The 26,987-nt window shown below is 45.7% G+C and overlaps 1 protein-coding gene across 3 annotated transcripts in view; it reads left to right on the top strand.

Annotated features, from left to right (window-relative positions):
- The first annotated feature begins 1,004 nt into the window (after positions 1–1,004).
- ARFGEF2 (ADP ribosylation factor guanine nucleotide exchange factor 2) overlaps positions 1,005–26,987 on the top strand; it is a 94,965-nt gene continuing 68,982 nt past the window's right edge. Inside the window, exons 1-7 of one of the 3 annotated variants that reach the window (XM_044918928.1) lie at positions 1,005–1,289; positions 14,091–14,121; positions 14,741–14,864; positions 22,388–22,534; positions 23,466–23,645; positions 24,099–24,333; positions 25,944–25,946. In XM_044918928.1, the coding sequence (XP_044774863.1) occupies positions 1,169–1,289; positions 14,091–14,121; positions 14,741–14,864; positions 22,388–22,534; positions 23,466–23,645; positions 24,099–24,333; positions 25,944–25,946 (841 nt within the window). In that variant the 5' untranslated portion in view covers positions 1,005–1,168. Of the gene's footprint in view, positions 1,290–14,090; positions 14,122–14,740; positions 14,865–22,387; positions 22,535–23,465; positions 23,646–24,098; positions 24,334–25,943; positions 25,947–26,723; positions 26,745–26,987 lie in introns of all 3 variants that reach the window. The other 2 variants (XM_044918927.1, XM_021685902.2) reach the window with 2 other exon arrangements.

Genomic DNA, 26,987 nt, shown 5'->3' on the forward strand with positions numbered 1-26,987 from the left:
GGGAAAGAACACCCCACCGCGCGCGCCGAGGGGCGCCGGCCGGCGGGGGGGGGGGGGGGGGGGGGGGGGGGGGGGGGGGGGAGGGAATGATGCAGGCTCCCTGGGGCGGTTGCAGGCCGTGTGAAAGGAAGGGCACCAGGGGGCATCACCAATGGTGTTGGGACAGAAGGCAAGGGGCCCTCGGGCCAGACTTCTGTCTTCTTAGGCTCTCTTGTAGGCTGTGTGACACTGGTGATCTCCGGTTCTTCCTGTCAGACACCCCAAACACCCTGCCCCGTGCACAGCACCGAGGAGAACCACAGATTTATGAACGTGGACGGACACACTCCAAAGGGAGGTGCAGGGAGGCGGCACGAGACACACAGTTCCCTGAACTGGACGGCCGGGCGTGGGCTCTACTGCAGCAACGGGAAGGTGGGGCGGAAGGTGTGTGCCTCGCCAACAGGCAATGCGAAGTCCCGTGTTTGGAGAGCGTCCATGAATACCCCTTCTCTCTCTGCCTTCCCTTCACCTCCCCTTTCCCTCCACCCCTTCCTTTCCTTTCCTTTCTCCTTCTCTCTCCGTGTTTTCCGGCCGTTCTGTCACACCTCCCTCCCACACCACTTCCTCTTCCATTTCATTCTTCTTCCCTTCTCCCAACTCCCCCTCCTCCCTGTATCTTCTCTCCTTCTCCTCTTTTCCCCACTTCTCCTCTCCTGAACTCTCCTCTTCCTACCTCCTCTCTCCTCTCACCCCTTCACCTCCAATCGCTCCCTTCCCCACCTGTTCTCCCTCTCCCCTTTCTCCGGTCCGGCCCGTCCCCTCCTGCCTTCATCCACCTCCACTCGCCTCCCCCACCTTCTGTTTCCCTACCTTGCGCTTTCGCCCCGCCCCTCCTTGCCCATCGGGCCCCGCCCCCAGCCCCGGGCCCCGCCCCCAGCCCCGGGCCCCGCCCCACCGGAGGTCACGGGGTCGACGGACGCGCGGCGGCCGTAGCGGCCCCGCCAGTCACGTGGTCACGTGACGCGCTCCAACATGGCGGCGCCGTGGGGCCGCGGCGTCGCTTCCTGACGGGGCGGCGGGGACGGACGCGGCCGGTGCTGGCCAGGACGCCGGGCCCGCAGCCTCTCTCGCCCGCTTGCTCGCGCGGCCCGCCCGCGGGGCTGCCAGCCCCCGCCGGGCCGGGGCCATGCAGGAGAGCCAGACCAAGAGCATGTTCGTGTCCCGGGCCCTGGAGAAGATCCTGGCCGACAAGGAGGTGAAGCGGCCCCAGCACTCCCAGCTGCGCAGGGCCTGCCAGGTGGCGCTCGGTGGGTGAGCCGCTCCGGCCCGGCCCCGCGCCGGCCTCCCCACGCCGGCCGTTATCCCGCCGGCCTCCTGGCCTCCACCTCCCCCGACCTCGAATCCCACCTTCCCGGCCCCCTCATGATACCCCGGGGAAACTGATGCCCTGGGAGCTCGGCACTGGCCCAAGGTCACCTAGCAAGTTAGTGACAAGCTGGTGCTAGCTCTCCAGCCTCCCAGCCCAGGGCTTTTGCCACGACTCCTTGCCGTCCTGTTTCCTGGTTCCTCCCCTCACCACCCTCAGAAGCAGTAGCCCTTGCCCCAAGTTTTTTCTTTACTTGGTTCTTCTAGTTAGGGTTCCCCACGTGAGCAGAGCAGGTGGGAAGAGCTGCTCAACTGGTTTAGGGAAATCCCTGAGGCTTGCTTTCGAAGTCCCGGATTGGAGAATGTTTTCCTTTAATTTGGGGCTCTCCCATAATTCCGTCATATCCTACACCTCCTAGGTAGGTGCAAGAGATCTGCTTATTGCGGGCAGTTCACTAAAGTGGAGGGTGTATGAGGGCAAAGAGACTCGTCTGTTTTATTCACTGCTGGACCCCCTGCACTCGCAGAAGTGCCTGGCACATAGTAGGTGTTGACTGAATGGACCCACAGGTTATGGAAAGAGGGAGAGAACTCTAACTCATAGCTAGTTAAACCCTTGGTAGTTGATTACAACATCAACATGTCGTCTTTTACTTTTAAGCATTGAAATATTTATCAAATGCCCACTCTCTCCTAGGCGCTGTGATGGGCACTGAGGATACGGTGGGGAATAAGGCAGACAAGGTATTTGCCCTTGTGGCACTTGTACTCTAAAAGGAGAAACAAAAAAATATATAAGAAAATTATGAGACATTTTTGAATACTGATAAATACTTCTGTGAAAGTAAAACAGCAAGATGTGATAAAGAGGGCCTGAGGACTGCTTTTGATAGGTTGTCAAGAAAGTAATCCTTTCTGAGGTGACACTTGAGCTGAGTCCTGAAAGGCAAGAAGTATCCACCAAGTGGAGTTTCAGGAGAAGAGAGTTCTGGGCAGTTAGGATCAGTACATTTGCCCATGGCTAGCTTCAAGCTAATTCACCACCCTGATGCCTTTGGTTTGGAATCTGTAAAAAGACCTGTTTTTTCCTAACAAATTGACTGAGTCAATAGAAAATGTGATTTTTCTGTCAAAGAGTTTGAAGTTGCCATCACTTTTCTCGCTACAATTGGTATAAGGTATAGTGCTGGCATTCTTTTCTTGGGGCCTAGGGATGTGCTTGTGAACTCTGCACTGCTGGGGAACAGGGTCCATGGCTTTCATCCGATTCTCAGAAGGGTCTGAGGCTCCCTCAAGGGTCAAGAACTATTGATGGAGAGATTGTTGTTGCTTAGATAATCTGGAAACAGATGTTAGTCCTGTGAAATCCAGGATCAATTGGAGGAATTTACTGAGATTTAGATTTGTAAAGCTTTTCTATTCAGAAAACCAAGGCTAACTGTTGAATACTGTTTTATCAGGAATGCAGGATAAGCACTACAAAGCAGTTTGTTAGGCAAAAGTCCAATACGTAGAACTCTATTTTGAAACCTGCCTGGATTCTGTCCTCTCAGTATTACTTTAAGAGTATTGTTGCAGAAATTTAAAAATAGTAATCTGGCAGAAAAGTTTTCATTCCTCCTTGTCAGAAGACTTGACATAAAATTTTCACCGAACTATGTATCACATTGTTGAAACCTACTTAAAAATTGCCTTATGGGTCATAAAGGGTCAAAACATTGAGAGCTTGTTAGATATTTTTTGCATCATATCTTTGTTCAGAAGTTCAGATTTTTCCAACGCAAATTGTGGAATGCATGTTCAATGTTTTAGTAGTGAATTGTAAGAAATAGCTGATATATGGGGCGCCTGGGTGGCTCAGTTGGTTAAGCGGCTGCCTTCGGCTCAGGTCATGATCCCAGGGTTCTGGGATAGAGCCCTGCGTCAGGCTCCCTGCTCAGCGGGGAGTCTGCTTCTCCCTCTCCCTCTGACACCCCCCCCCCATGCTCTCACTGTCTCTCAAATAAATAAATAAAATCTTTAAAAAAAAAAAAAAAGAGAGCTGATATAAGAAGTAATTTAGCCATAGGTTAAATGAGTAGCCAGAGGTCATGGTGGCTCATCATTGTCATCAACTTGGGTAATATTATAAGGGAACCTATGCACAGTGTTAGTTAAACTGGCCATCTTTTTTAAGAGAGTAATTGTGTCATTGCTTTTAAATAGAAATGGCTGCTTTTATTTATAAGCAATAGAAAACCTATAGCAAAGTACACAGTGATAGTTCATTCTGCATCTCTTGTGCCCAGAATAGCTGAAACAAGCCTATGTATGAGCTTGTGTATAAGAAGTGTTGGAATGTGGCTGGCATTTTAGAGATTACCACGTGTAGATTATCATGAATTTTGATAAGAGGAACCATAAATGACCACTCAGGGTTGAAATGCTTAGATGATAGAGAGCACTTACAGGAAACAGCTGTGATATGATTCTGTCGTCAGTTATAGTATTGGGGGAAGGGGTCAGGGATACAGGGACTGCATAGTACAGAGATTAGGAGTGTGTTCTCTGGACTCAAGATTGCCTGGGTCCAAATCGCTTGCCTTCCGCTTCTTATCTTTGTGATCTTGGAGAGGTATTAATACCTTCCTCATTGAGTTATAAAGGTGAAGTTAGTTGACATTTCTAAAGAACTTGGCATGTACTAGGTGCTCTGTAAAGGCTTGCTATGGTATTTTATTATTAGTTTAAGCTGTGACAAACCACAGAAACTGAGCTCTCTAATTTGATGTTCTTAACCTGCATTGGTTCCTCGGTCAGGAATGACTTATTGCTCTGTTTGGTTTGTAGATGCAATAAATAAGAATGTAATTACACGACAGGAGGCTATGTTTATTGGAGCATTAACTTGCTTAAGCTCAACGAAGACAGGGCTTGTCCCTTGTAAAAGCAGTGATGACTGGGATGGACAGGTTTAGAGTAATCTCAGTGGTTTATCTGCACTAAATGCCAAATGCACAGATATGGACTGCCCAATCAGGAGATTGTGTCCTTCCAACCTTTATCTGGAGATATCAGAATAGCCTGTAAGAGGATTCATCACCCAAGGATGTTGTTGCTCTTTACCTTAACGAAGCTTTGATGTGTATTAATAATCTTGAGCCTTTCGGCCCTCCATTGGGGCACATACATACATTCTTAAACATCCCTTTCATAACTGTCTTCAGGGCCATTTTCTCTCATGATCCCTCTTTAAATGATAGTACTGTTCTTAAATTCTATGGAGTTTGGAGACTTGACAAGATAATCTGAAGGTTTTTAAATTGAGTATGGAAAAATTTGTCTGGAAATCTGGAAAATGTTAATAACAATTGTTCTAATGGTACTCTTCATGTATATATGATAAGAGATTCGATATCTTACTTAATAACTTAATCTGCATGGAGTACTAAGCAAGCGCTGAGTGCTCTAATTAGTAGGCATCATTCTTAGTCATTATCAAGAAAATATAAAAATAGTAAACATATTTGTTTTCATATGAAATAGAGTGATTTTTTTAAAAAAACAGATTTTCTTAGAGCAGTTTTAGGTTCACAGCAAAGTTGCACAGAAGGTACAGAGAATTCCCATGTACCCCCTGCCCCCACACATGCACAGCCTGTCCCATTCGGTATCCCTCATCAGAGTGGAACACTTATTACCATGATGAAGCTACACTGACACATCATTTATCAACCAATTGAGGCACTTTTTAAAATCACATGTTATGTAATAAGTATTGCTATCTACCATGTACTAAGCTTTCCTATGTTCTAGGCACAATGCCATGTGCTTTACATGCAGTTTAGTTCTTACTATTATCCTCATTGAGGCCCAGAGAAGTTGGCCAGCGTAACTGAACCAGTAAGCCATGGATCCAGTAGGGAAAACTGGCAGTCTGGCTCCAGAGCCAGATCTTAACCATTTACTCTAGTGCTGTACTGCTTCTCCATACGAAAGTTAGTGTATATAAAATACTTGATGGAGTCTTTAAACAATTGCACTGCATGAAAGTTTTGAAGTTTCATGAAGTAAAGCATTTGGTAAGTAGAGAGACCATATTTTCTGCAGTTGAATTTTGGGGTGTATTTGAAAGCCTCTAGTCAAGAAGATGACAGTTTTTTTTCTGCAGCTTTTTGCTGCATATGCCTTTGTTTTACTTTACCTTAGGGACTAATGGGGAGAAAGAAATGAGGGTAAAGAGCTTATGTCCCATAAGCTTCATTTGAGTTATGAAGTGCTCTGATTTATGACATCTCTCTTCATCAGCAGTAAACTGCCTTTGATTAATTCTAGAGTTGTGATGTGGAATTGGTGTCTGTTTTTGGGTACCACAGGCAAAGGGAGACCAAGGCTCAGAGAGCATCTTGCCCACATCTGTACAGCCAGGTGGGAAAGAACTATAACACATGCTCTGTCCTGACATAGAGATCATAAAATCCAGGGGCGCCTGGGTGGCTCAGTCGTTAGGCATCTGCCTTTGGCTCAGGTCATGATCCGCGGGGTCCTGGGATTGAGCCCCGCATTGGGCTCCCTGCTCGGCAGGAAGCCTCCTTCTCCCTCTCCCACTCCCTCTGCTTGTGTTCCCTCTCTTGTCCCTCTGTCGGATAAATAAATAAAATCTTAAAAAAAAAAAAGAAATCATAAAATCCAGTTTTAGATTTGCCAATCTTGTTTAATATATGGGATTTAGAGGCATGGGGGTCATTGGTGATGTTAGCTTGAGCTCTTGTCGTGGCACAGTGAAGGTGCAAACCAGCATGGAATGGTTGAAACCTGCGTGAGAGGTGAGGAAAGAGACAGTGAGCACAGATAGTTGTTTCCCAGAGCTTGGCCGAGGTGTGAAGGGGAGGCAGGAGATGTGGATCCTGGGAGGTTTTTTTTCTTCTTTTTCTTTTAAAGTAGAAAAAAACTTGAACTAGTTTAAATGTCATTGGGAAGGAGCCAATTAAGAGAGTGTAATTGTTTCATAAATCTTAGTTGTATATTAATATGCAAAAAAATTTAACATTTACACGTCCATATGATAAACAGTAAATCGCTTTGTCTTCCATATGAGGTTGGTTTTTTCCTAATGTGTTCAAAGTAACTATTCTCACCATTAGGAAGAACCTAAGTACAAAATTTGAAAAATAGTAAAAAATCCCTAAATTGTCATAGCAAATAAAGTAAGGCCTTCTGTTGAAATACAGAATAAAGCCTTTAATTTTAGTAAATTCTAGTGTTTTGATTAGACATTTTGTTTACATGTGCTGCATATTAAAGTTTTGAGAAATACCAGGACTCAGGACCTTGACAGATTACTTTTTGTTGAAAAGCTTTATGACGATTCTTCAGGAGGGGGTCATCTGCCTAGAAGCAGCATCTAAAAGTTGGATTTTGATTACTGAAAAGTGTTTATTTATTAGTTTGGCAGAAAATTCACTGAGAGCTGAGTTGGAAACTTTGCTTCTTGATTAGTCGTGTGATCCTGGGCTGACAATTTAGCTTCTTTGAGCCTCGGTTTCCTGAAATGATAAAGGTGGTAATACCTATGTCCCAGGATTATGGTGAAGGATAAGTGAACCAGTGCAGGCATGTCACAGACACCTGGCGCCTGACAGCTGACCTGCTAAAATTCAGAGGCACTGGCGTTACCATATTTGAAGGAGAAGGAACTGAATGCTTGCTCTTCTCTGCCTCCCGTATTAGTTGGTTTATGGGCATTTTTGCAAGTCTCTGACATTTCGACGCCAGTGAAGCAAGCGGTTGGTTGGATGAATTTAGAGCTCGTCCTGTGCTTGTAAGTCTCAGGGGAGACTCTGTAAGCGGTGCTGGGGAAAACAGTAAGACTATTCTTTATGGAAAAGAGCAGACTTGTGAAAACGTGTACTTAATCAGCAAGTACATGGAGTCTCCTATATAAATAGCTCAGAACTGTATTTAGTTCTCACCAATTTCACCAGGCTTCGGGAGCCTGCCAGGAAAATACTTGACTGTCTTTCCAGCAAGGTTATCTTAGAAAACCTTGACTCATTCCTGGAGTCCTCCTTTAAGAAGCTTCTTTCAGTTTACTGTTTTGGTTGTAAATAAGTCTTTTAGCTTTTTTATTAGGTACTTTATTAAGTTTTATAGATTTGTGGGGAGAATGGCCTTCTTGTGCTATTAAATTTCTTAAATTTTTCCTTGGTCCCAGGGAGTGGTCAGTGCGTATTTGTTATTTATATGTTCCTTTTGTCTGTTGACTAAACAAGGGTGGGGTGACATTCATTGAGAAGATATTTATTTGGGTGTCACATTTGGTGTCATGATGTAAGGGAAACAAACAAGGACCCTGTTCTAATGGAGTTTGCAATTAATGGGGAAGAAGTGCATTATTCAAATGATCACATCCTTTGGATCATACTAACAAACTAAAAAGTCCTGTGAAGGAGAGAAACCTGGTCCTGCAGGGGAGTGAACAAAGGGGTGAGGGAAAATTTCCCTGAGGAAGTCTTGAGATCTGAATGATAAATAAGAAATAGATTGGGGTGAGAGGCATTTTAGCAGCATGTGGGAACAGCATGTACGAAGGCCCTGTGGCAGGGAAGAGTATAACTGTTAAGGAAACTAAAATGTCAATTGACAGTTATCTCAAAATAGAAAAAAATGATTAAAAAAAAAATGACAAGAGAACCTGAAAGAGGCCACTGTGTGGTCGGAGCATGGTAAATGAGAGGGGAGAGTGTTTGAGAACAAGGTGGGAGGGGTAAACCAGGGCCCACCCCAAGGTTGTCATGGTGAGGAGTTTGATTTTCAGACCAAAAGCAGCGAGACAGCACTGAAGAGTTCCAAACAAGGGAGAAGGTGACAGGATGGCCAGGTTTGTATTTTGGAACAATCACTTGGGCCATTGTGTTCAGAACATTTCAGAGAAAGACCAGAGGGATGGCCCAGGGGCAATGAGGAGGCAGTTACCATATTCCAGGTGAGAGATGTTGGTGTCTGGACTTCAGTGGTGATAACAGAAGCCGGACAAAGAGAATGTATTCCTTACTTGCTCAGAAGGTGAAGCTGACAAAACCTGTTGATGGGTGGGATAAGAACATTGGTTAAAGAAGAAGACTGGTACTCACCCAGATGGATGGATGGTGGTGCCATTCTGTAAGGTGGGAGTGTGGGAAGACCATCTGGGGAGTGGTAGGGGGCAGGAGGTTGATCTGAATTGGGACTTGATGTGTTGAGGCTCCCCTGCCTTTGAGCATCCAGTCGGACAAGTGGAGTCGTCAGTGGATAGAGGTACAACCTGCTGTTCATGAGGCAGGCCTGGGCTGGAAGTCGTGATTTGGGAGTCAGGAGAGCCTCAGTGGCAACTGAGGATGAGGTGGCTTAGGGAGAGAGTGGACAGAGGAGAGGCAGAGGAGGTCTGCCTGGGCTGGAGGAACCCCTGCCTGCCTGTCTGGGCGGGAGGTGGAGTCTGCAAGGGCAGTAGGGAGGACTTGGGGCAAGAAACCGAGGACCTGTGAGAATGCGTGCCTGTGGTGGCAGAAGTAGGGAACATCTCAAGGTCAGAGAGGCCAGTAAGGTCAAATATTGCAGGGAGGTCAAGTTAGATGGAGAGTAGCAAAATGTCCATCCGATTGAGAGACATGGGGGTCATTGGTGACCTTAACTTGAGCTGTTTTGGGGGTGTGGTGAAGGTGAAAACCAGACGAGAGTGGGCTAAGGCCTGCGTGGGAGGTGAAGAAATAGGCAGTGAGCATGGACAGCTCTTTGCCAAAGTTTGGCTCTAGTGTAAAGGGAAGGAGGAGGAGATGGGGATCACAGAAGGTTTTTTGTCTTACCTTTTCTTTCTTTAAAGGTTGAAACTTGGGAAGGGAGCCAAGTGAGTGAGAGGTTAAATAATGCAGGAAAGAGAAAGGACAGCTTATTCATTCAACAAATATTGAGTGCCTGCTCTCCGCCTAGGAATTCCTAGGTGCTGGAAATTCAGCAATGAACAGAACAGACAGAAGTCTCTGCTGTCATAGTTTATATTCCCTTGGGGAAGACAGATAACAAATGAACTGATAAATAATATGTCAAGGGCAGTAAATACTGTGAAGAGAGATTGGAAAAATAAACCAGAGCAAAGTGAAAAAGTAAAGCAGGTGAGGAGATACAGAATTACAAGGGGGGGAGGCAGAGATGGCAGTTTTGGGTGGTGAGGGAAGGTGACATTTGAACAGTGCACTGAAGGAAGGGAGGGAGGGAGCCATGCGGATATGTGGGGGAGGGTGGGCATTCCAGGCAGCAGGAATAGCAATTGCAAAGTCCCTGAAACTGGAACATGCAACAGGCAGGCTGGGGGGCAGGGTGGTAGAAGGTGAGATCAGAGGGATGGCCCAGGGCCAGATCTTACAGAGGCTTGGAGGCCAGGGTCAAGGTTTTGGATTTTATTCAGTGTGAGATGGGAAGCCAGTGGAAAGTTTTGAGCAAAGGAGCAGATGTAATCTGATTTATATTATAAGGGTTATGGATAATCTGTTTTGAGCAGATGTAATCTCATTTACATCTGAAGGGAGTCCTTCTGGCTGCTGTGTGAAGAAAGATATGGGGTGGAAGGATGAGAGCTGGAGCATCATGGATGGTGGTGCTGGTGGCCCAGCACGGTGAAAAGTGATCAGATTCTAGATGGAACGGAGAGCATGAAATCCCGAGAGGTAGATAGGGATGGGAGACTACAGAGGTGGAGGGATTGGACCCTGTCTTCTGGCAGGAGAGAGTGGAGGCTGAGTCCAGAAGTGGGTCAGTTTGTAGGTTCTCTAATGGTAAGTTGCCAAAGTCTTCTTGTGGCAGTTTCTAATCTCTAAATGAGAGAAGAGATGCCAGGAGCATGGGTTGTGAGTAAAGAGGAGGGGTGCTGGGCGCCTGGGTGGCTTGGTTGGTTGGGCGACTGCCTTCGGCTCAGGTCATGATCCTGGAGTCCCGGGATCGAGTCCCGCATCGGGCTCCCTGCTCGGCGGGGGGCCTGCTTCTCCCTCTGACCCTCCCCCCTCTCATGTGCTCTCTCTCTCTCATTCTCTCTGTCTCAAATAAATAAATAAAATCTTTAAAAAAAAAAAAAAAGAGGAGGGGTGCTGGTTAGGAGGGGAGGTGGGGTATTTGAGAAGAGCAGAGAAACATGCAGTCGTCTGGACAATAGAGGAGTGGGCTCACCTGGCGAGATTTAGGGTTCCATTTGTGGTTGGTGATTATGGCTCTGTAGCCCTACCAATTTGCCCTGTTGTCAGAGGTCTGGTTGTTAGGTGGAGACAGGTCAAAAGGAGATGGTAGTGTAATCCAAGTTTGGAATTCTGCCAGAAATTAAAGACTAAAGGTCAGAGAGAGTCATGGCTATTGATTGCCTATCATTCTGGTAATAGTCCTGCTAATGGGACCCCTCCTGGAAACTGAAGAATGGGGAGAGCTGACATGTTGGACTCATCAAGATCTGACAGGCCAAAGAAGGGCCCTTCTGAGAGCAGTTGAGTAGGACATCTGGAAGGAAAGGAGATTGAGGGGATGAAACAGGAAGGAGCTGGAAGTGCCGCAGTTCTACATAGGGACAAGATTCCAAGTGTGACCAGCCACGCAGCCTGGCTTGGAGCAGGGCGGGGGGAGGCGGGGAGGAGGTCCTCAGAGGGGAAGTTGAAGGAATTGAGGGCAGCCTTGGTTTGTATAGGAGGCAGGTGTGTGGCAGGTCACATGTGGGGGGGAGAGTTGAGGGTTTGCAGGGACGTTGGGGGACTTTGGGCCAATTGACCAGTGATGGCATATTGAGGTTGGTGAAAGTGGTTGTTGGACTCAGCTTGGGAGTAGAGCAGAGGTCAATGCCAAAGTCACTGATGAATGGGGGAATCTGACCCTTGGGGTTCATAGATAGCAGCGATGCCCAGAAAGGACTTCCTAGGAGGATAGTGCTGCTTTTCAATTGAAGCTGCCTCGCCTCAGGTCTCCCAGCTTTCCAGCCTGCTCCTTTATGACTGCTAATTGCCCAAGTGGCTGTTGGGAAAGCAATTAAAATGTGAAGCAATAAACCAAAGCAGGCGTGCCCTTCCGTATGCTCCTCTTCCTTCACCCATCTTCCTCCTCTGTCTCATCGTTAAGGGGTTCTGGAGTATCGCTCTGGAGCAGACAGCCTGGGTTATGAATCCTGACTACCCAGTAGCACTTGGTGGCTGTGATGGTGGGCACGTGGCTTCACATGTGTGCCAGATTCCTCAGCTGTGTAACAGTTATGGGAGAAGAGTGCTCTGGCCTTCCTGGGTTGTGGTGAGGACGGAATGGGCACCTACCCTCCGTTTTCTTTTTCCCTTTGGCTCTGCTTGGTTCCACCCATGGCACTAGAGATTTTGCACTATTGCTGGCTCTTGTTTTAAGAAAAGAGCAAGAGGGGCGCCTGGGTGGCTCAGTTGGTTAAGCGACTGCCTTCGGCTCAGGTCATGATCCTGGAGTCCTGGGATCGAGTCCCGCATCGGGCTCCCTGCTCGGCAGGGGGCCTGCTTCTCCCTCTGACCCTCCTCCCTCTCATGCCCTCTGTCTCTCATTCTCTCTCTCTCAAATAAATAAATAAAATCTTAAAAAAAAAAAAAAGAGCAAGAGAACTGTCACTTGTTGGCCACCTGCTGTAGGTCAGACCCTGCCTTAGCCATTGGTGAGTTAGCACTGGTGACATTCCAAAACAGATAATTTTGGAGCTCAGAGGCCAGCACAGACTCTAGTGAAGGCCTAATTGCTTCAGGTACATTGAACATCTAAACTCTAACAAAGTAACCATGGTTGGAAGGAAATGTTACTTTCTTTCAAGTTTGAGCAGCAGTGCCCCTTTGGAGTGGCACAGAGTGCCATGATCTTTTTTTTTTTTTTTAAGATTTTATTTATTTATTTGAGAGAGAATGAGATAGAGAGTGCATGAGAGGGGGGAGGGTCAGAGGGAGAAGCAGACTCCCCGCTGAGCAGGGAGCCCGATGCGGGACTCGATCCCGGGACTCCAGGATCGCGACCCGAGCCAAAGGCAGTCGCTCAACCAACTGAGCCACCCAGGTGCCCCAGAGTGGCATGATCTTAAGCACTGAGCAGAGCCTTGATATTCTGGATATAGATTTCTGCAAGCTTGGCTCCCAGCCTCCTGGGCCATTCCCACAGCCTGGGGGCCTCTACTAGAGGAAGCCACAGGTACTTCCATAGTGGATTCTTGTCCCTAAAGGGAAGGAACCATGCCACAGAGCTCTCTTTAACAGACCCTGTGTGTCACAGCCCTTATGGTCTGTGAGCAAAATACTTGATATTAATCATCTGGGTGTTTCTCACCCATTTTCTTATGTGTAGTAAGAGGACATTGGAAGGTTGGCTTGAAGGTTAGAAATTGCCACCTCTAGTGAGTCTAGTTGTTCAGTTTTCACTTCCTAGCTCAGTCTAGAAGGAGTTCTCCAAGCAAAGGAAATTTGTAATTACCAGAACTGTGTTGCTGGGTTAACTAATGCCATATCCAAACCACTGGTTCTCAACAGATTGTAAAAAGGCTGCCCTTTTGGAGATTATCTAAATACATGGCATTCGGTGTAGACTTATTTCAGTGGCCTGCTTTGATGATATGTTGAGCCTGCGGAGCGTAGCATGCAAGAATACATCTGACTGAGGGGCTGGGGGAGAATTCTCTCCATGTCTAGGTGGAGTGTTCTGTTGTTTCAAGGGCACAGAAGCTGTTCTCCTGGAAATAAGATTATCTCTTTGAGGTTGTGATTTGTGAATAATGAAACTTTATTTCTGTAAACTTCACTGGGTAGTTGTTATAACCTCCATGGTAAAAATTTTTATTCATAAAAATTATATATGCCTTAGCACAACAATATGAGTGTAGTCAATATACTGAGCTGTACATTTAAAAATGGTTAAGGTGGTAAATTTTTAGGTGTGTTTACCACAATTTTAAAAAATTGTAAAAATATATATGCTTATCATAGAAAATGTGAAAAAAAGAAAAAATAGTCATTCTGCTAACACAGCTTTTTGTTCTATTTGTTGCCAGTCTTCTATACGTATTTTTAGACAGTTGAAATATTATTACATGACCATAATATTGTGGTAGCTGTCGTTAACATACATTTTGCAGAATGGGGAAATAGCTAGAACATTGGACTATGGGGCCAAAATGCCTAGATTCAAATTCTGGTTCCCCAGTTCCTGATACGTCACAGGAGGCAAGTTACCTAACCTTTCTGTGCCGTGGCTTCTCATCTAAATCAGTGATTCTCAACTGGGGCAGTTTTGCCCCAGGGGACACTCGGCAATATCTGGAGACATTTTTGGTTTTCCAGAGTGCAGGAGGTTGCTCCTAGCATCCAGTTGGTAGAAGCCAGGGATGTTGCTAAACATTCTACAGTGCACAGGACAGCCCCATGGATTACCTGTTCCCCGGTGTCACATTGTCAGTAGTGTCTTGGTTGAGAAGTCCTGCTCTAAATAAGATGGAGATAAATACCACCTACCTCATAGGATTGTTTTGAGGATTAAGTAAATGAAAGTATGTGAAGTACTTAGAGCATTGCCTAGCACAAAATAACCTCCATGTCTGTGTTAGCTATTATTATTGTTATTATAGTCACTTTTAAGAATTTCATGTCAGCATTTCGTTCTTTAAAAGCTCATAAACATTCTTTTTAATATTTTCCAAATATCTTTTAGTAAAGTTTTCTTTTATATAAATATTGCATGCTCCTAACATGGCTTTCTTTCTTCCCCACCAGATGAAATTAAAACAGAGATAGAAAAGCAGAGGTAAGCTCTTCTCTTTGCTGGAATACGGTATTAAGGGAGAGGTAGTAGCCACGGGAACCCCTTCCTGTGCGTGTTTTCTCGTATTCCTTAGCTCCCAGGTGGCACACACTCTCCTAGCAGTGTCGGACACATGGCAGGACTCCGTATGTGTTTGAACAGATGCTAGGTTAACAGGTTACCAACTCAGTAACTGCACATTTGCAGGAAAGGGTAAAGTAGATCAAGTTAATGCTGCTGTACCTTTTCTTAACAGTTGAGGCAAAGCCCTTGGCCTATATGTCATGCTTCCTTGGGCAGGAGGACAGCTTGCCCCAGAAGTGGCTGCTCCTCATCTTCATAGTTAAAAAGCCAGTTGGTCACATTTCAGAACATGGCTGATGCCAGGATGCTGTCAACATAGCTCCCTAATCAGAGACCTTCCCTTCTGCCTGTGGCACTTTGGTCTTTTGTCCTAATGCATGTGTTTCCATTTTTAATTGTCTCGCCCTGCAGATGCAGTTTGCAGGCACTTTCAATTAAATGATTGCAAGTGGGATGGGAAGTTAGAGTGATGTGTAGGAAAAGCAAACTTTTTGTTTTTTCACTTCCCCTCTCTGGCCCTCTCCTGCTTTTTCTCTAGGCTTGGCGCTGCTGCACCACCAAAGGCAAACTTCATTGAAGCTGACAAGTATTTCCTTCCATTTGAGCTAGCTTGCCAGTCCAAGTCCCCCCGGGTGGTCAGCACATCCCTCGACTGCTTGCAGGTACCACGTTGAAACTTGCTGGTGTAAAGAGGGTTTCCTCCAAGCCATCGCTGGTCCTTTTAGGGGAACTATGCTTCCAGGGTGATGGAGGAAGGAGCAATCCAGCATGTTCTTTGAGGGAGGGAAGGGTAAGGGGTCTGACCTCCTCAGCCAGAACAAGAATGTGTTTGCCTGGAAATACTTTGTTGTACTCCCTTAACGTATGTTTTTCTAAGTGAAACCTTTAGGATTAGTTGGAAATGTGGGTACACGTGGGCACATGCAATATTTTTATGCCACCTCTTTCTTGATGGCATTAAAATTCAGAATATCAAGTAGAGAAATAGATATCACTATTCATCATTTGTGGTAATATTCTATAAAGACACTGTGAATGTGGAATAAGCAAATCCTGAATCATTGTTCCCATAAGAAATACAGGATAAGGTGCCTGTGAGCCTCTGGTGTAAACACGTTCATCAACTGGTCAATACATAAAGCAATATGTAACTTTGTTCTTTGTGTTTTTCTGTTTAAAAATGCCTTATTTAATATATCTTATTGATTCATTAACATTGCACTCATGGTCACAGCACTGTAACACATGCCTGAACAAAGCTCACCTAACGCGTAATTTCTCCGTAAGGCACATCATTGCCTTCTTGCTCTACTAGGAACAGTAGACAGCACTTCAGCACGGTGCTTAGGGACCATTTTAAATGGCATAAACACCAACAAAATGGACAAAAAAAAGCAAAAAATGTGGCATGAAATAGGCCACAGAAAAGATAATGCTTACAGTATAAGAGCTGAAATGAGAAGGCAGAGCGTCTCCTTGTTTGACCTCAGCTGAGAACGTATGCATCAAGTGATTTGACTTTTTTCACTGCTCTGCGTGTGTCCACACATGACTGCAAAAGTGCCACGAGTATTGATTTGGGGCTTACAAATAAATTGTAGTTGAGTTGGGTACATTTGCAAATATAGGATCTGGGAATGATAAGGATTGACTATACGAGAGCCACAGTGACCTTGTTATAAATCACCTTTGATTGATGAAGAAACAGGAATAAAGAAGTTAAGATAACTTGTCCAGTAATATGCAAGTATGAAAGACAGAAACAGGGCTACAATGTGGGTCTCTTAATTCCTGGTCCAGCATTCTTAGTTTTGTTTTTTTTTTTTTTTTAAGATCTACTCCTGAGGTTTCTGGTTACCTCACTTTTATCCTTAACCCCAGCAGGCAACCTACACATCAATGGAAAAAGCTTGATAAATTAAAAAATTATATTCAGAGGTCCACAATTTATCAGTACTTTCTAGAACAGGCATAGTGAATAGGTTTTATATTATGATTGCTCAGAAGCTGTGTTGAAAAGCTATCTATCTGAAGCTTCATCTGGATTTCTTGAGAAAGTACAGTGATCAGTTGGTGATGTCTGCTGAGGCACGGGCTGCCAAGTGGCAGTGGGCATGCCACGTTTTTGGCATCTCCAGTCTAATATTTACTCTATTAATCTCGCTTCTTTGATATATCTGTACTTGAAAGTTGATGACAGTTTCTTCGCAGAAGCAGTTCTTCCAAATGAAAAGCTATTTTCTCATTCAATATAATTCTGTACAGATTGTCCTATGTGAAACATATAATGAGCCAAGAATTCTTAAATGGCAGGCCCAAGTCCTCCTTCCATCCTAAAATATTTGTTGCTGTGAAATTTTCTGAGGAAATTTGGCATAAGTTAATTTTAGTTGTTTTCTTCTCATGTTACGGTCTAGTTCTGAAGCTGGTGCTGACAGTTAACATTACCGATGTACTAAGAACAGTGGCTATTGAGTACTTGGCCTGTGCTGGGCCTTGTGCTCAGTGCTCTGTCTGCAGCATTGTGTTTAATCTTCCCAGCAACACTCTGGTTACTTAACTCTCATCCTCATTTTGGAATTGAGGAAATGGAGGTTGAGAGAATAAAGTGACCAGCCCTGCAGAGCTCCCCCTGCCCAGGAAGTGGTGGAATGGGGTATCTAGACCTCTCCCCACCCCGTCTGAATTCTTAACCAGGGGTCGTTAAACTAAAATTGTAAGCCAGATCTGGCCTGCCACCTGCTTTTATAAATAAAGTTTTATTGGAACATAGCTGTCTTAATCTAGTCAGGCTCATACAACAGAGTACCACAGACTGGGTGGCTTAAGCAAGAGATATTTATTTCCCTCAGTTCTGGAGGCTGGGGAGGGCAAGATCAGGGTGCCAGCTGATTCAGTTCCTGGTAAGAGCCCTCTTCCTGGTTTGTAGATGGCTGAGTGGTCAGCTGTGTCCTCACATGGCAGAGAGCGCACACTAGATCGCTGGTCTCTTCTTCTAGGGCACTGATCCCATCATGAGGACCCCACCTTCATGATCTGATCTAAACCTAATCACCTCCCAAAGGCCCTACCTCCTAATACCATCTCACTGGGAGTAGGGCTTCAACATAGGAACAGGGGGACACAAACATTTAGTCCATAGCAGCAGCTGTGCCCATTGTTTCTGATCTCTAGCTGCTTTCCCACTACTACAGCTGAGTTGATGGAACAGAGACCATAAAGCCTAAAAATTTGGTTCTTTACAGAAAAAGGTTGCTGACCACCACTCTTAACTGTTACCCTGTGGTTCTGGCCCTTTGATTAAAAATAATGCAGTTTGTATTTTATGTTCTATATTTTCCTGGAAATAATCTGTTTCTGGAACTCTGGAACGGAAACATTGACATCCTGCTCTGCTTCAGCCCACTGTCCTGACTTGAACTATAAATGTAAAAGTGTCTTCAGGCCTACGACATATGGTTAGCTCTTTTTTTTTTTTAAGACTGGAAGTTCTCTGTGATTTAGTAGGTATACTCGAATTTCTTTGGTCATTTTACAAAATGCAAGCTGTGTTGTCCTTTTTACGACATTAGAAAGTGACCCAGTGCTCCCTGGAATACTGAATGAAAAATTTCATTTGCTCTTCGGGGTTGTCCTTCAAAGCCTGTTAGACTGGCTTTTCCCAGCGTGGGAGAGATGACTTCCATCTTGGAAATGGAAGGCCAGTGTCTAAGGGCAAAGGTTGGTTTGAGCAGAATTGAAGCCAGCTGCAGACATACCCACATTCTGCCCTGGGCATTTAAAGGCATCCTTCTCTGAGCTTAGAGAGGTGATGGGATGGCAAAGGTGCTTATGGGTTTGGTTTGTCCTGAGCACAGTTAGCTTAGAGTTCCCTCTCTCCACTGACAGAAACCTAGAGAGTTCTGCTGCTGCTGCTGCTCACTTCTAGCAAAAGATAAAGATTCTCTTTATTCCTTCCCTTCAGCACTGGTCTGCTGCACACTTCGCCTCCCTGCCAGGGGAGGGGCATTAGGCTCAGTCTTGCCTTACTCAGTGCGTGATTTCCAAGGTTCCCTGGGCATATGTCAGTAACCAGATTTTTTTTTTTTTGAGAATATCCTTCTAATATATTCCTATTTCTTTAATGGTAAGATTATGTACATGTACTACTGTTACTCCATTACACATATTATAAAACATACACAAATAGAACTTTCAAAAAGATAAAAAAAATAGGAATAGAGTTGTAATATTTTCTTTCTATGTCCCAGTGAGGACTGTAGGAAACCACTGGTCTCAGCTGTCCTTCGTTCATACCACAAGCATTATGTTTTAGTTCTCATTTCTAGAAAACTTCGGATTTTTAAAGCACATTTTAACATCCATTCGTAATTATAAAAGTTGTACATGACTACATTCTCTGTTAAAATTTTTTTTTTTTAGAACTTTACAGATAAGGCTGAAGTCCCTTAGACCACTAGCCCCAACCCTGTACAAGTCGTATACTTTTTTCCTTTCTTGTTCATTTTTTTTCTTGCCTATGGGTGGTAGATTTTTATTTTATGAATTTGACAAGTTTCCCTAATTTATTTGCATCTTTAGAATGTTAGTTGGATATGTGGAGTTTCGCATTTTAATAATGTTTCAGGTTGAACCACATGAAATTGTCATTCTCATGGAGTGAAAAACAGGTTTCAGGAACTTCATATGACCCAACTTAATAAAACTTTTTGTCCATAAAGAAGGAAAATAAGTCAAGGCTAGAAAGCACAGACTTGGGTCACAGATAGCTTAGCATTTATATACTGGCTTAACATGTCACTAAGACACCTGGAACAGGTTCTTTAACCTTTCCAGAGTCCGGGATCCTCAGACATAGAAAAACAATAGTGTCATTTGCCTTTGTAGGTGATGATGAGGACCAGATATGATGAGGACTCAGTGTTTTTCAAACACAAGTCAATCATGTTTCACCCTCACAATTTCTTCCATATCTGCACTCTTCTTTATCGTTATGTATTTAATACTTTTCTTTAAAATAATTTTTAAAAAGTTTTTATTATTGAAGTATTGTTGACATATAATGTTATGTAAGTTTTAGGTATTCCCAGCTTGCTTTTTACTTTCCACAGTGTTTTTAAGATCTAGCTATGTGGCTATGTGCATCCTTTTGACTGATGTATGATATTTTATGCCATCATTTAATTTATCTCTTCTCCTATAGAGGGGCATTGACAAATAGAGTAACAGTGAACATCCCTGTGCAGGCAGCCTCCTTGGACACAAGGGTCAATGAGTCAGCTGCCCAAAGGCCTCCCTCCTCTGCCCTCTTCCCATCTCATTGCATCAACAAGAAATAAAGCAGGAATTTCTACCCTCCATCTGTGTCACCCTCCCAGAGTCCAAGCCACCAGCATCTCCCTCCTGGACAGCTGCCGTAGCCTCCTCACTGGTCCCCTGCTTCTACTCCTATGGCCCTCCAGCCTGTTCGCCATGCAGGAACTGGAGGGAGCCTTTAGAAATGTACCACATCATGTTAATCCAGTAACTTTCCACCCCACTCACTGTGCAAAGCACTTTCCTTAAGTGAGCTTGCCAAGCTCACTCATGCTGCTGGACCTCTGCTATGTTTCCGGGCTTTTTTCTGTGCATTTACAAAAATACACACATAGTCACATAGTTTTTATTTTCCTAAAATGAGATAATGCTATGCATTATCACTGCAACTTGTTCTTTTTAAGATGTCTACAAATCAGACAGGGCCCTGGAGATCCTAGCCAGGACTTCTGGCTTTGGTCTGCCCCTGCCCTGGAGAATATAAACTCCAGGGGAAGAAGGACCGTCTTACTCCCTGTTGTGCCTCCAGTGCCCAGGACAATATCTGGCCCAAGGAGGGGTAAGAGGGCAAAACTAGAAATCCCCAAGGATGAGGAACTCTGCTTTCTTCTGGCCCTGTGTCACTGCACAGACATGGGAGTGAAGCCATACTTTAAAACCCTGTTCAGGGGCGCCTGGGTGGCTCAGTTGGTTAAGCGACTGCCTTCGGCTCAGGTCATGATCCTGGAGTCCCGGGATCGAGTCCCGCATCGGGCTCCCTGCTCGGCGGGGAGTCTGCTTCTCCCTCTGACCCTCCCCCTCTCATGTGCTCTCTGTCTCTCTCATTCTGTCTCAAATAAATAAATAAAATCTTTAAAAAAAATAAAAAAATAAAATAAAACCCTGTTCAACTTGGGGCGCCTGGGTGGCTCAGTCAGTAAGCGTCTGCCTTCGGCTTAGGTCATGATCCCAGGGTCCTGGGATCGAGCCCCGCGTCGGGCTCCCTGCTCCATGGGAAGCCTGCTTCTCCCTCTCCCACTCCCCCTGCTTGTGTTCCCTCTCTCGCTGTGTCTCTCTGTCAAATAAATAAATCTTTAAAAAATAATAATAAATTAAATAAATAAAACCCTGCTCAACTTGAAGGGGAATGTGCTCTCTCAGGAGCCTGTAGAGGAGAGAGGATCCTTCCAATCTTTTTCCATATTTGAATTCAGCAGTGGTTCACCTCCATCCTTGCTTTGTTGCATCATTGCTGGGTTCTATGGGGCCTACTTCTCAACATTCACATTTTAGGAGTTCAGAACCATCCCACTCATAATCTGGTGCTCCAGATGGGCTTAGGCATCCATTAGGGGTAAGGCATAAGCAATGTCAAAAACCAAAGTTCACTTACCAGGCAGCCAGCGCTGCCCACTTCGGAAGCCTGCGTGTCTAGCAGCAGGGAGGGGTTTGAGGTAAAGGGCATCTTGAGCTGTTTTTCAGAAACACATTTCAGCGCCGCCCCCACCCTCTGCACCTTCCCCACTCCTGCTCCCACCCCCTGCCCCTGTCTGGTGACTTCTGTGGTTGGACTTGATCAGCAGAGGGTGTGCAGGCCTCTCCTGCTCATTCAGTCACACGATCTGGCAGGATCATGTTCTACTCTCAGCCACTCTCTCTTCACCCGTTTTGTTCAGCTTACCGGATGGCAGTGCTTCCACGGCTAATGATGGGGGAAAAGCTGTTGAGAAATGGAGTCGGGCCTCTGCAAAGTGGCAGGTTTTCCTAGCACGGTGGTGGCACAGTAGATAACCTCAGGTCCTTGTGTCACTCTGTGCGTGTAGAGGCAAGGAAATGACAAATTAGGAACCAAAAAGGACAGCATTTTAAGAAGTCTTTTAAGTCAGTGGAAGCAGAGAATGCCTTAGAATTCACATATCCTAGAGGGGTTGTGTCAGATGAGTGATTCTTTTATCTGGTCAACCCTCAAAATAACCTGGACAGCTTGGAGAAAAACACTGGTTACCAGGCTCTCCTCCAGAAGTTCTGATTCACTAGGTCTGCGTTGAGGACAGGGAATCCGCGTTTGTAATGGGCCCCCTCAAGTGATTCTGAGTCTCAGCCAGGCTTGGAAATCATCCTGCCCCTGGCCTTTGCCTTCCTTTCCAGCTTTCAGATTCTCCGCAGTGAAATCCAGGTCCTAAGTGAGGGGGCACAGGCCTCTCAAAGGCAGCCTGTGTCCAAGCCAGTCAGTAGCCTGACCGAGAGGCCGTGGTCCAGGCAGCCCCCTTCTTCGGCCACTGGGTTGACACACGTTAGGTAATGGAGGTGTGGACTTGAGTTCCCCCTCCAGCCAAACACATTATCGGTTGTTTCTTATGTATCTTGCCTTTTAAAAAGAAAAACATATATGGTTTTTAACAGCTCGTGAAATAATGCACATGCATACAAGTCACCCATTGAAAATGTGCAATTCAGTGATTTTTGTACATTGGCAGAGCTGTGCAACCATCCCCACAATCTAATTGTAGACCATCTTTATCTGGGTTCATCAGCAGTCATTCCCCGTTTCCCTCTAACGCCCCCCCCCCCCAGCTCTGGGCAACCCCTGACTCCATTGTGTGTAGTTTTTGGTCCATCAGCTTTTCACACTAGTGGTTGTATACCGGCGACCGTTCTACACCTCGCCTATTCCCTTGGACAGCTTTCACCATCCTGGGGCTTTTCTGCCATGGGAGACAGGGTGAACACTGCACCCATAGGGCGGCTGTGCCTGCCATGCCCCAGGGGAGCAGAGGGATCTGTGGGAACCGGAAGTTAAGGTCAAGCTTACTGCCTGTCTTTTGCCGCCATGGGCAGCCTCAGCCCTGGCCAGGCAGAAACTTGTCATCTCTGTTCTTTCTGTATTTAGAAACTCATCGCCTATGGGCACATCACCGGCAACGCGCCCGACAGCGGAGCCCCAGGGAAGCGGCTCATCGACCGCATTGTTGAAACCATTTGCAACTGTTTTCAGGGCCCTCAGACGGATGAAGGAGTTCAGTTACAAATAATTAAGGTAGTTCTGTTTGTTTGCCTGGTCTGGATTTTTAAATAAGCAAGCTAGTCTCCCCTGGGAATTTGGATTTCTAATTCGCCATGTGTTAGTTGTCTCAGGGGCTGCTGAGCTGGAACAGAAGAGTGTAAGCATCGCTTAGATCTTCTGTTAAGTGTCAGAATTTATTAGCACAGACTGAGACAGGAAAAGTGGAACCAGGTGTGTTTTCAAAGTAAACAGTTCCGCTAATAACAATGTAAATTGCTTGTCAGTTGACTCAGCTTGAAATCCTCTGGCCTTCCTCCTTGAAATTCTGGATTTCCAGTCTGCCATTTCTCAGTGGGTCCCGGATAATCTTACACCAATCTGCCCCTGTCCTGTTGTCCTGCCCCGCCCTCCACCTCCCATTCCATTGCCCTTTCCGTGTTCCATTTCTGCTGCCAGAAGTGGTTTGGCGTGTGGTAGTACCGTCTGCTTGTCGAGAGGACAGGATCAGGATGGGTGTAGCCAGCGTTCCAGATCATAAGTCCTGACTGTGTTAGCTTTGTGCGGATGGCTCCATGTTAGCTGCTCCTGAAGCTCTCTTGAAAACCCTCCAGGGAACTGGAACACTGACTGCCTATCAAAACCTGTGTACTTTGTGACTAATATAGGTGAGATCGAGTTGGAGCGGTTTCCCTCCTGAGAGAACTGCCTGTGTTTTGGCTTTTAAAAAAGTATACTGATAGCCCTCTTCACCACAACTTAATTACAGCAAATAATTTGGATTTTATAGAGTTAATAATTACCTTTAAGGTCAGAGCAGTAGGGAGTTTTGGTTTGCAGAGCCATCTTCTTAAAATTGACAAAACCAAACCAAAACAAAGCCAAACCCTGTAGAAGAGTTTGGCTGTGGGAGGATGGGAGGCAGGTGGATGTTTGTGAAGGTGAAGGTTGTGGATTTTTGTTTTAGGCTCTTCTGACGGCGGTGACATCCCCACACATTGAAATTCATGAGGGCACTATCCTGCAGACAGTCAGGACATGTTACAATATCTATTTGGCCAGCAAAAATCTCATCAATCAAACCACTGCCAAGGCTACCCTCACTCAGATGCTGAACGTCATTTTCACGCGCATGGAAAACCAAGTGGTGAGTGGTGGCGGTCATCAGCTGCTGGGGGCGCGGCACATCCGATGTGTGAACGGTTTCATTTTAAAGTGCATCCCTTCTTCCTCTGAATTCTGTTTTTGTTCTTGCTTTAAAAAGCAGAGAGAGAGTCTAGCTTGGGTTTTGGAATCAGCATTCAGAATTTGCTTTGAGTTTGTCAAGAGAATTTATCTCCTTTTTAAAATGTTATTCTTCTGTTTAAAATGTTATCCTTCAGGCTGGCGTATTTTCTGGTCCTTCTCAAAATGCTGGGACCAGGTTTTTTTGTGTGTGTTTTTTTTTAAGGTTTTATTATTTTTAAGTTATCTCTACACCCAACATGGGACTCGAACTCACAACCCTGACATCAAGATTCACAGGCTCCACCGACTGAGCTAGCCAAGCACCCCAGTGCTGGGAGCATTTAGATTAAATCCCTTTTTTGTTGCCTTATAGTTGCAGGAGGCCAGAGAATTGGAAAGACCAATCCCGTCAAAACCCCAGTCCCCTGTGATCCAAGCTGCAACAGTGTCCCCAAAGTTCAGTCATTTGAAGCAGAGCCAGGCACAGAGCAAACCAACGACTCCTGAAAAGACAGATTTAACCAACGGTGAACATGCCAGGAGTGGTTCCGGAAAAATGAGCTCAGAGAATGGAGACGCACCCAGAGAAAGAGGCCCATCGCTGTCAGGTACACCCTGGGCACTGTTCCTTTCCCGCCGTGCGAGGGACCCATCTATGGCTGAGGGGCAGTTGAAGGGGTTTGGTAATATCTGCAGGAAACCTCTGATAGCAGCTTGTATTTCTGGGCCTTCCCCTTCCCTGTTGCTCATCTCTTGAGGAGCACAGCCACCGAAGCGTGATGTCTGTTGTCCGGTGTCAGCTGTGTGGTTTCCTCTCAGTAGTCCCTGGAATGCAGCAAGCTACTGCTTCTTGATGTCAGCTTCAGTGCGGTGGCTTCAGTTTGGGGGTTTATCGCTCAGTAGTTAATTGTTTGGATAGTTAGTCACTCAGTGTCTGTCTTTTCTTCCCTGAGGAGGACAAGGGGACCCCCTCTGTCACGTATACACGGGATCTCTGCACCTTGCTCAGAGCCTGGCAGCTAGTGGCTACTCAGAGACATCTCTGAAAGGAGCAAAGAAGGTGGGAGGGTGGGCGGACATACAGATAGACAGACAGACAGCTTTGTTTTCTTCTCCGGTGACGTAGTACATTACGTGTTTTTACTTGATTTTTTAAATGAAAGAGACATCCCACACCTGATTATAGTCTTAAATTAACATTAGGTAAGAAATGGTGGATTGGGTTATTGTAAGATTATTTCAGAATGTTTGCATGTTTCCCTGGGCAGGTTGTATGAATCAGTTCTCAAATTCATATTTTTTTTCAGGAATGTACCTTCCCAAGTGATTTTTGTGCAGTTCTTCACTCTAGCTGCTTGGTCTGTATGAAATACCTGACCCCTCTTTATACTTCATCTCATCTCTTCTGTCCCCCTTTTTTTTTTTTTAACGATTTTATTTATTTGACAGAAAGAGACACAGCGAGAGAGGGAACACAAGCAGGGGGAGTGGGAGAGGGAGAAGCAGGCTTCCCGCCGAGCAGGGAGCCCGATGCAGGGCTCGATCCCAGGACCCTAGGATCATGACCTGAGCCGAAGGCAGACGCTTAACGACTGAGCCACCCAGGCGCCCCGTCCCCTTATTGACAACAGTTGGCGTTGGTAGTATGTTCTGTGAGAGGACACGTGTGTGAGCAGCTTTTGTTCTTCTATTATTTATCAGCGTGCGTGGCATACACAGGAACAGACCAAGTGCTGTTGCTGGAAGGTTTTTCTGTATCCGTTTACTCAAGGAAAGGACAAAAGAGAGAGTTGCCACCAAGAATGGTACGGGTCTCCGGGTGAGCACAGAGTTGCTGTCTCAGTCCTGCGGTCCTGTGTCTCAGGGGAGGTGCTCAGAAACTCCTGGCCCACCCTCTAGATCTTTCGCCATCTTTGCTTTCCTAAACTCTCAGGGCCAGGTTTTTACTGTAACCCTTAATCAGGCCGTGGTCAGTCAATAAATATTAATATTTAAACACTTGGTATGTAGTAAGCATAACTGTACAGATAAAAACGCAGATCTCTATAGCTGCATCAGAGTGTTTCCCCTACAGCCCATTTCCTATGTGGCAGCCAAAGTGATCTCTTAAAAGCATGAATTAGATCACAGCCCCCCTCTGCTTAAACCCCTTTTGTAATTTCCCGTGGGATCCCATTCAGAGTGAAATCTGTGCCCGCCCTGCCCCACGGCTTCCGAGGCAGTGTGTGACCTGGCCCCTGCCCGCCTCTCCATCCCCTCTTACACCTCTTTACCCCGTATTGACTGCACAGTGTGCCTTGGGAGTGCCATGCTTGCTGTTGGTGCCTTTGCACTTCCTGTCCCCCCAATTTATCTTCAGGTCTCTCAGTTCATACTGATCACCCTCTCTGCAGCTCCCACATTTCTGCCCTATCAGCCTCTTTTATTTTTTTCATAGCGCTTATCACTACCTGAGATCACTGAAGAGTTTATGTTTACTTATTACCAGGCTGAGATCTGGACCACTCTGTTCACCACTATATCCCCAACACTGGCATGGTGCCCAGCATTCATGGCAGACACTCAGTAAATACATTTTTTTTGAATGAATGGGGGAAAAAAAGCTTGACTTCTAAAAGATGGTTTTGCAAAAACACAGTAACTTAAAATTCTGCTGTAAAACAAAGAGTGATTTGCACTTAGTATATTGCTGTGGGTTTTGTTGCCAGTACTTGGTGCCCCCCCACCCCTTGCCGCAAGGCTTCTCCCAGGAATATGGGAATCAGACTGCCTATAACAATCAAATAGCAAACCCGCAAATAGTGGGTTGGAACGAAAGTGTGCTGTTACCCTTAAAAAGAGTGAGTGGCTTCAGGTTCTCAAGATGTGGCTCTAAAGAAAGGACGGTTCTTCAGAAGAAGGGATTGAGCAGCCTTGGAAGCCAAGGAAAAAGGATAACCCAAGAGACAGGTGGTGGAGGTGTCCACGCAGGGAGACGGTGCCCTGGGCTGGAATCCAGGCTGTCGAGACCCACTGAGAGGCCTGGGCTCCAGTGCCTCTGTGATGGAGGGGACACACCCTGCCCTTCTGTGGGGTCCATCCTGTAGTCATCACGTCCTGAAGCCACCCCTAACTAGCCAGTCACTGTGCCGGGCACCGTGCTCACTAACTGGGCACTCGACATACATTTTCCTATTTATTTACTTTTATTTTTATTTTTTTTAAGATGTATTCATCTATTTTAGAGACAGTGCAAGAGTGGGAGGGGCAGAGGGAGAGGGAG

This window comes from Neomonachus schauinslandi, chromosome 10, assembly GCF_002201575.2.
Source record: "Neomonachus schauinslandi chromosome 10, ASM220157v2, whole genome shotgun sequence".
Lineage (NCBI taxonomy): Eukaryota > Metazoa > Chordata > Mammalia > Carnivora > Phocidae > Neomonachus > Neomonachus schauinslandi.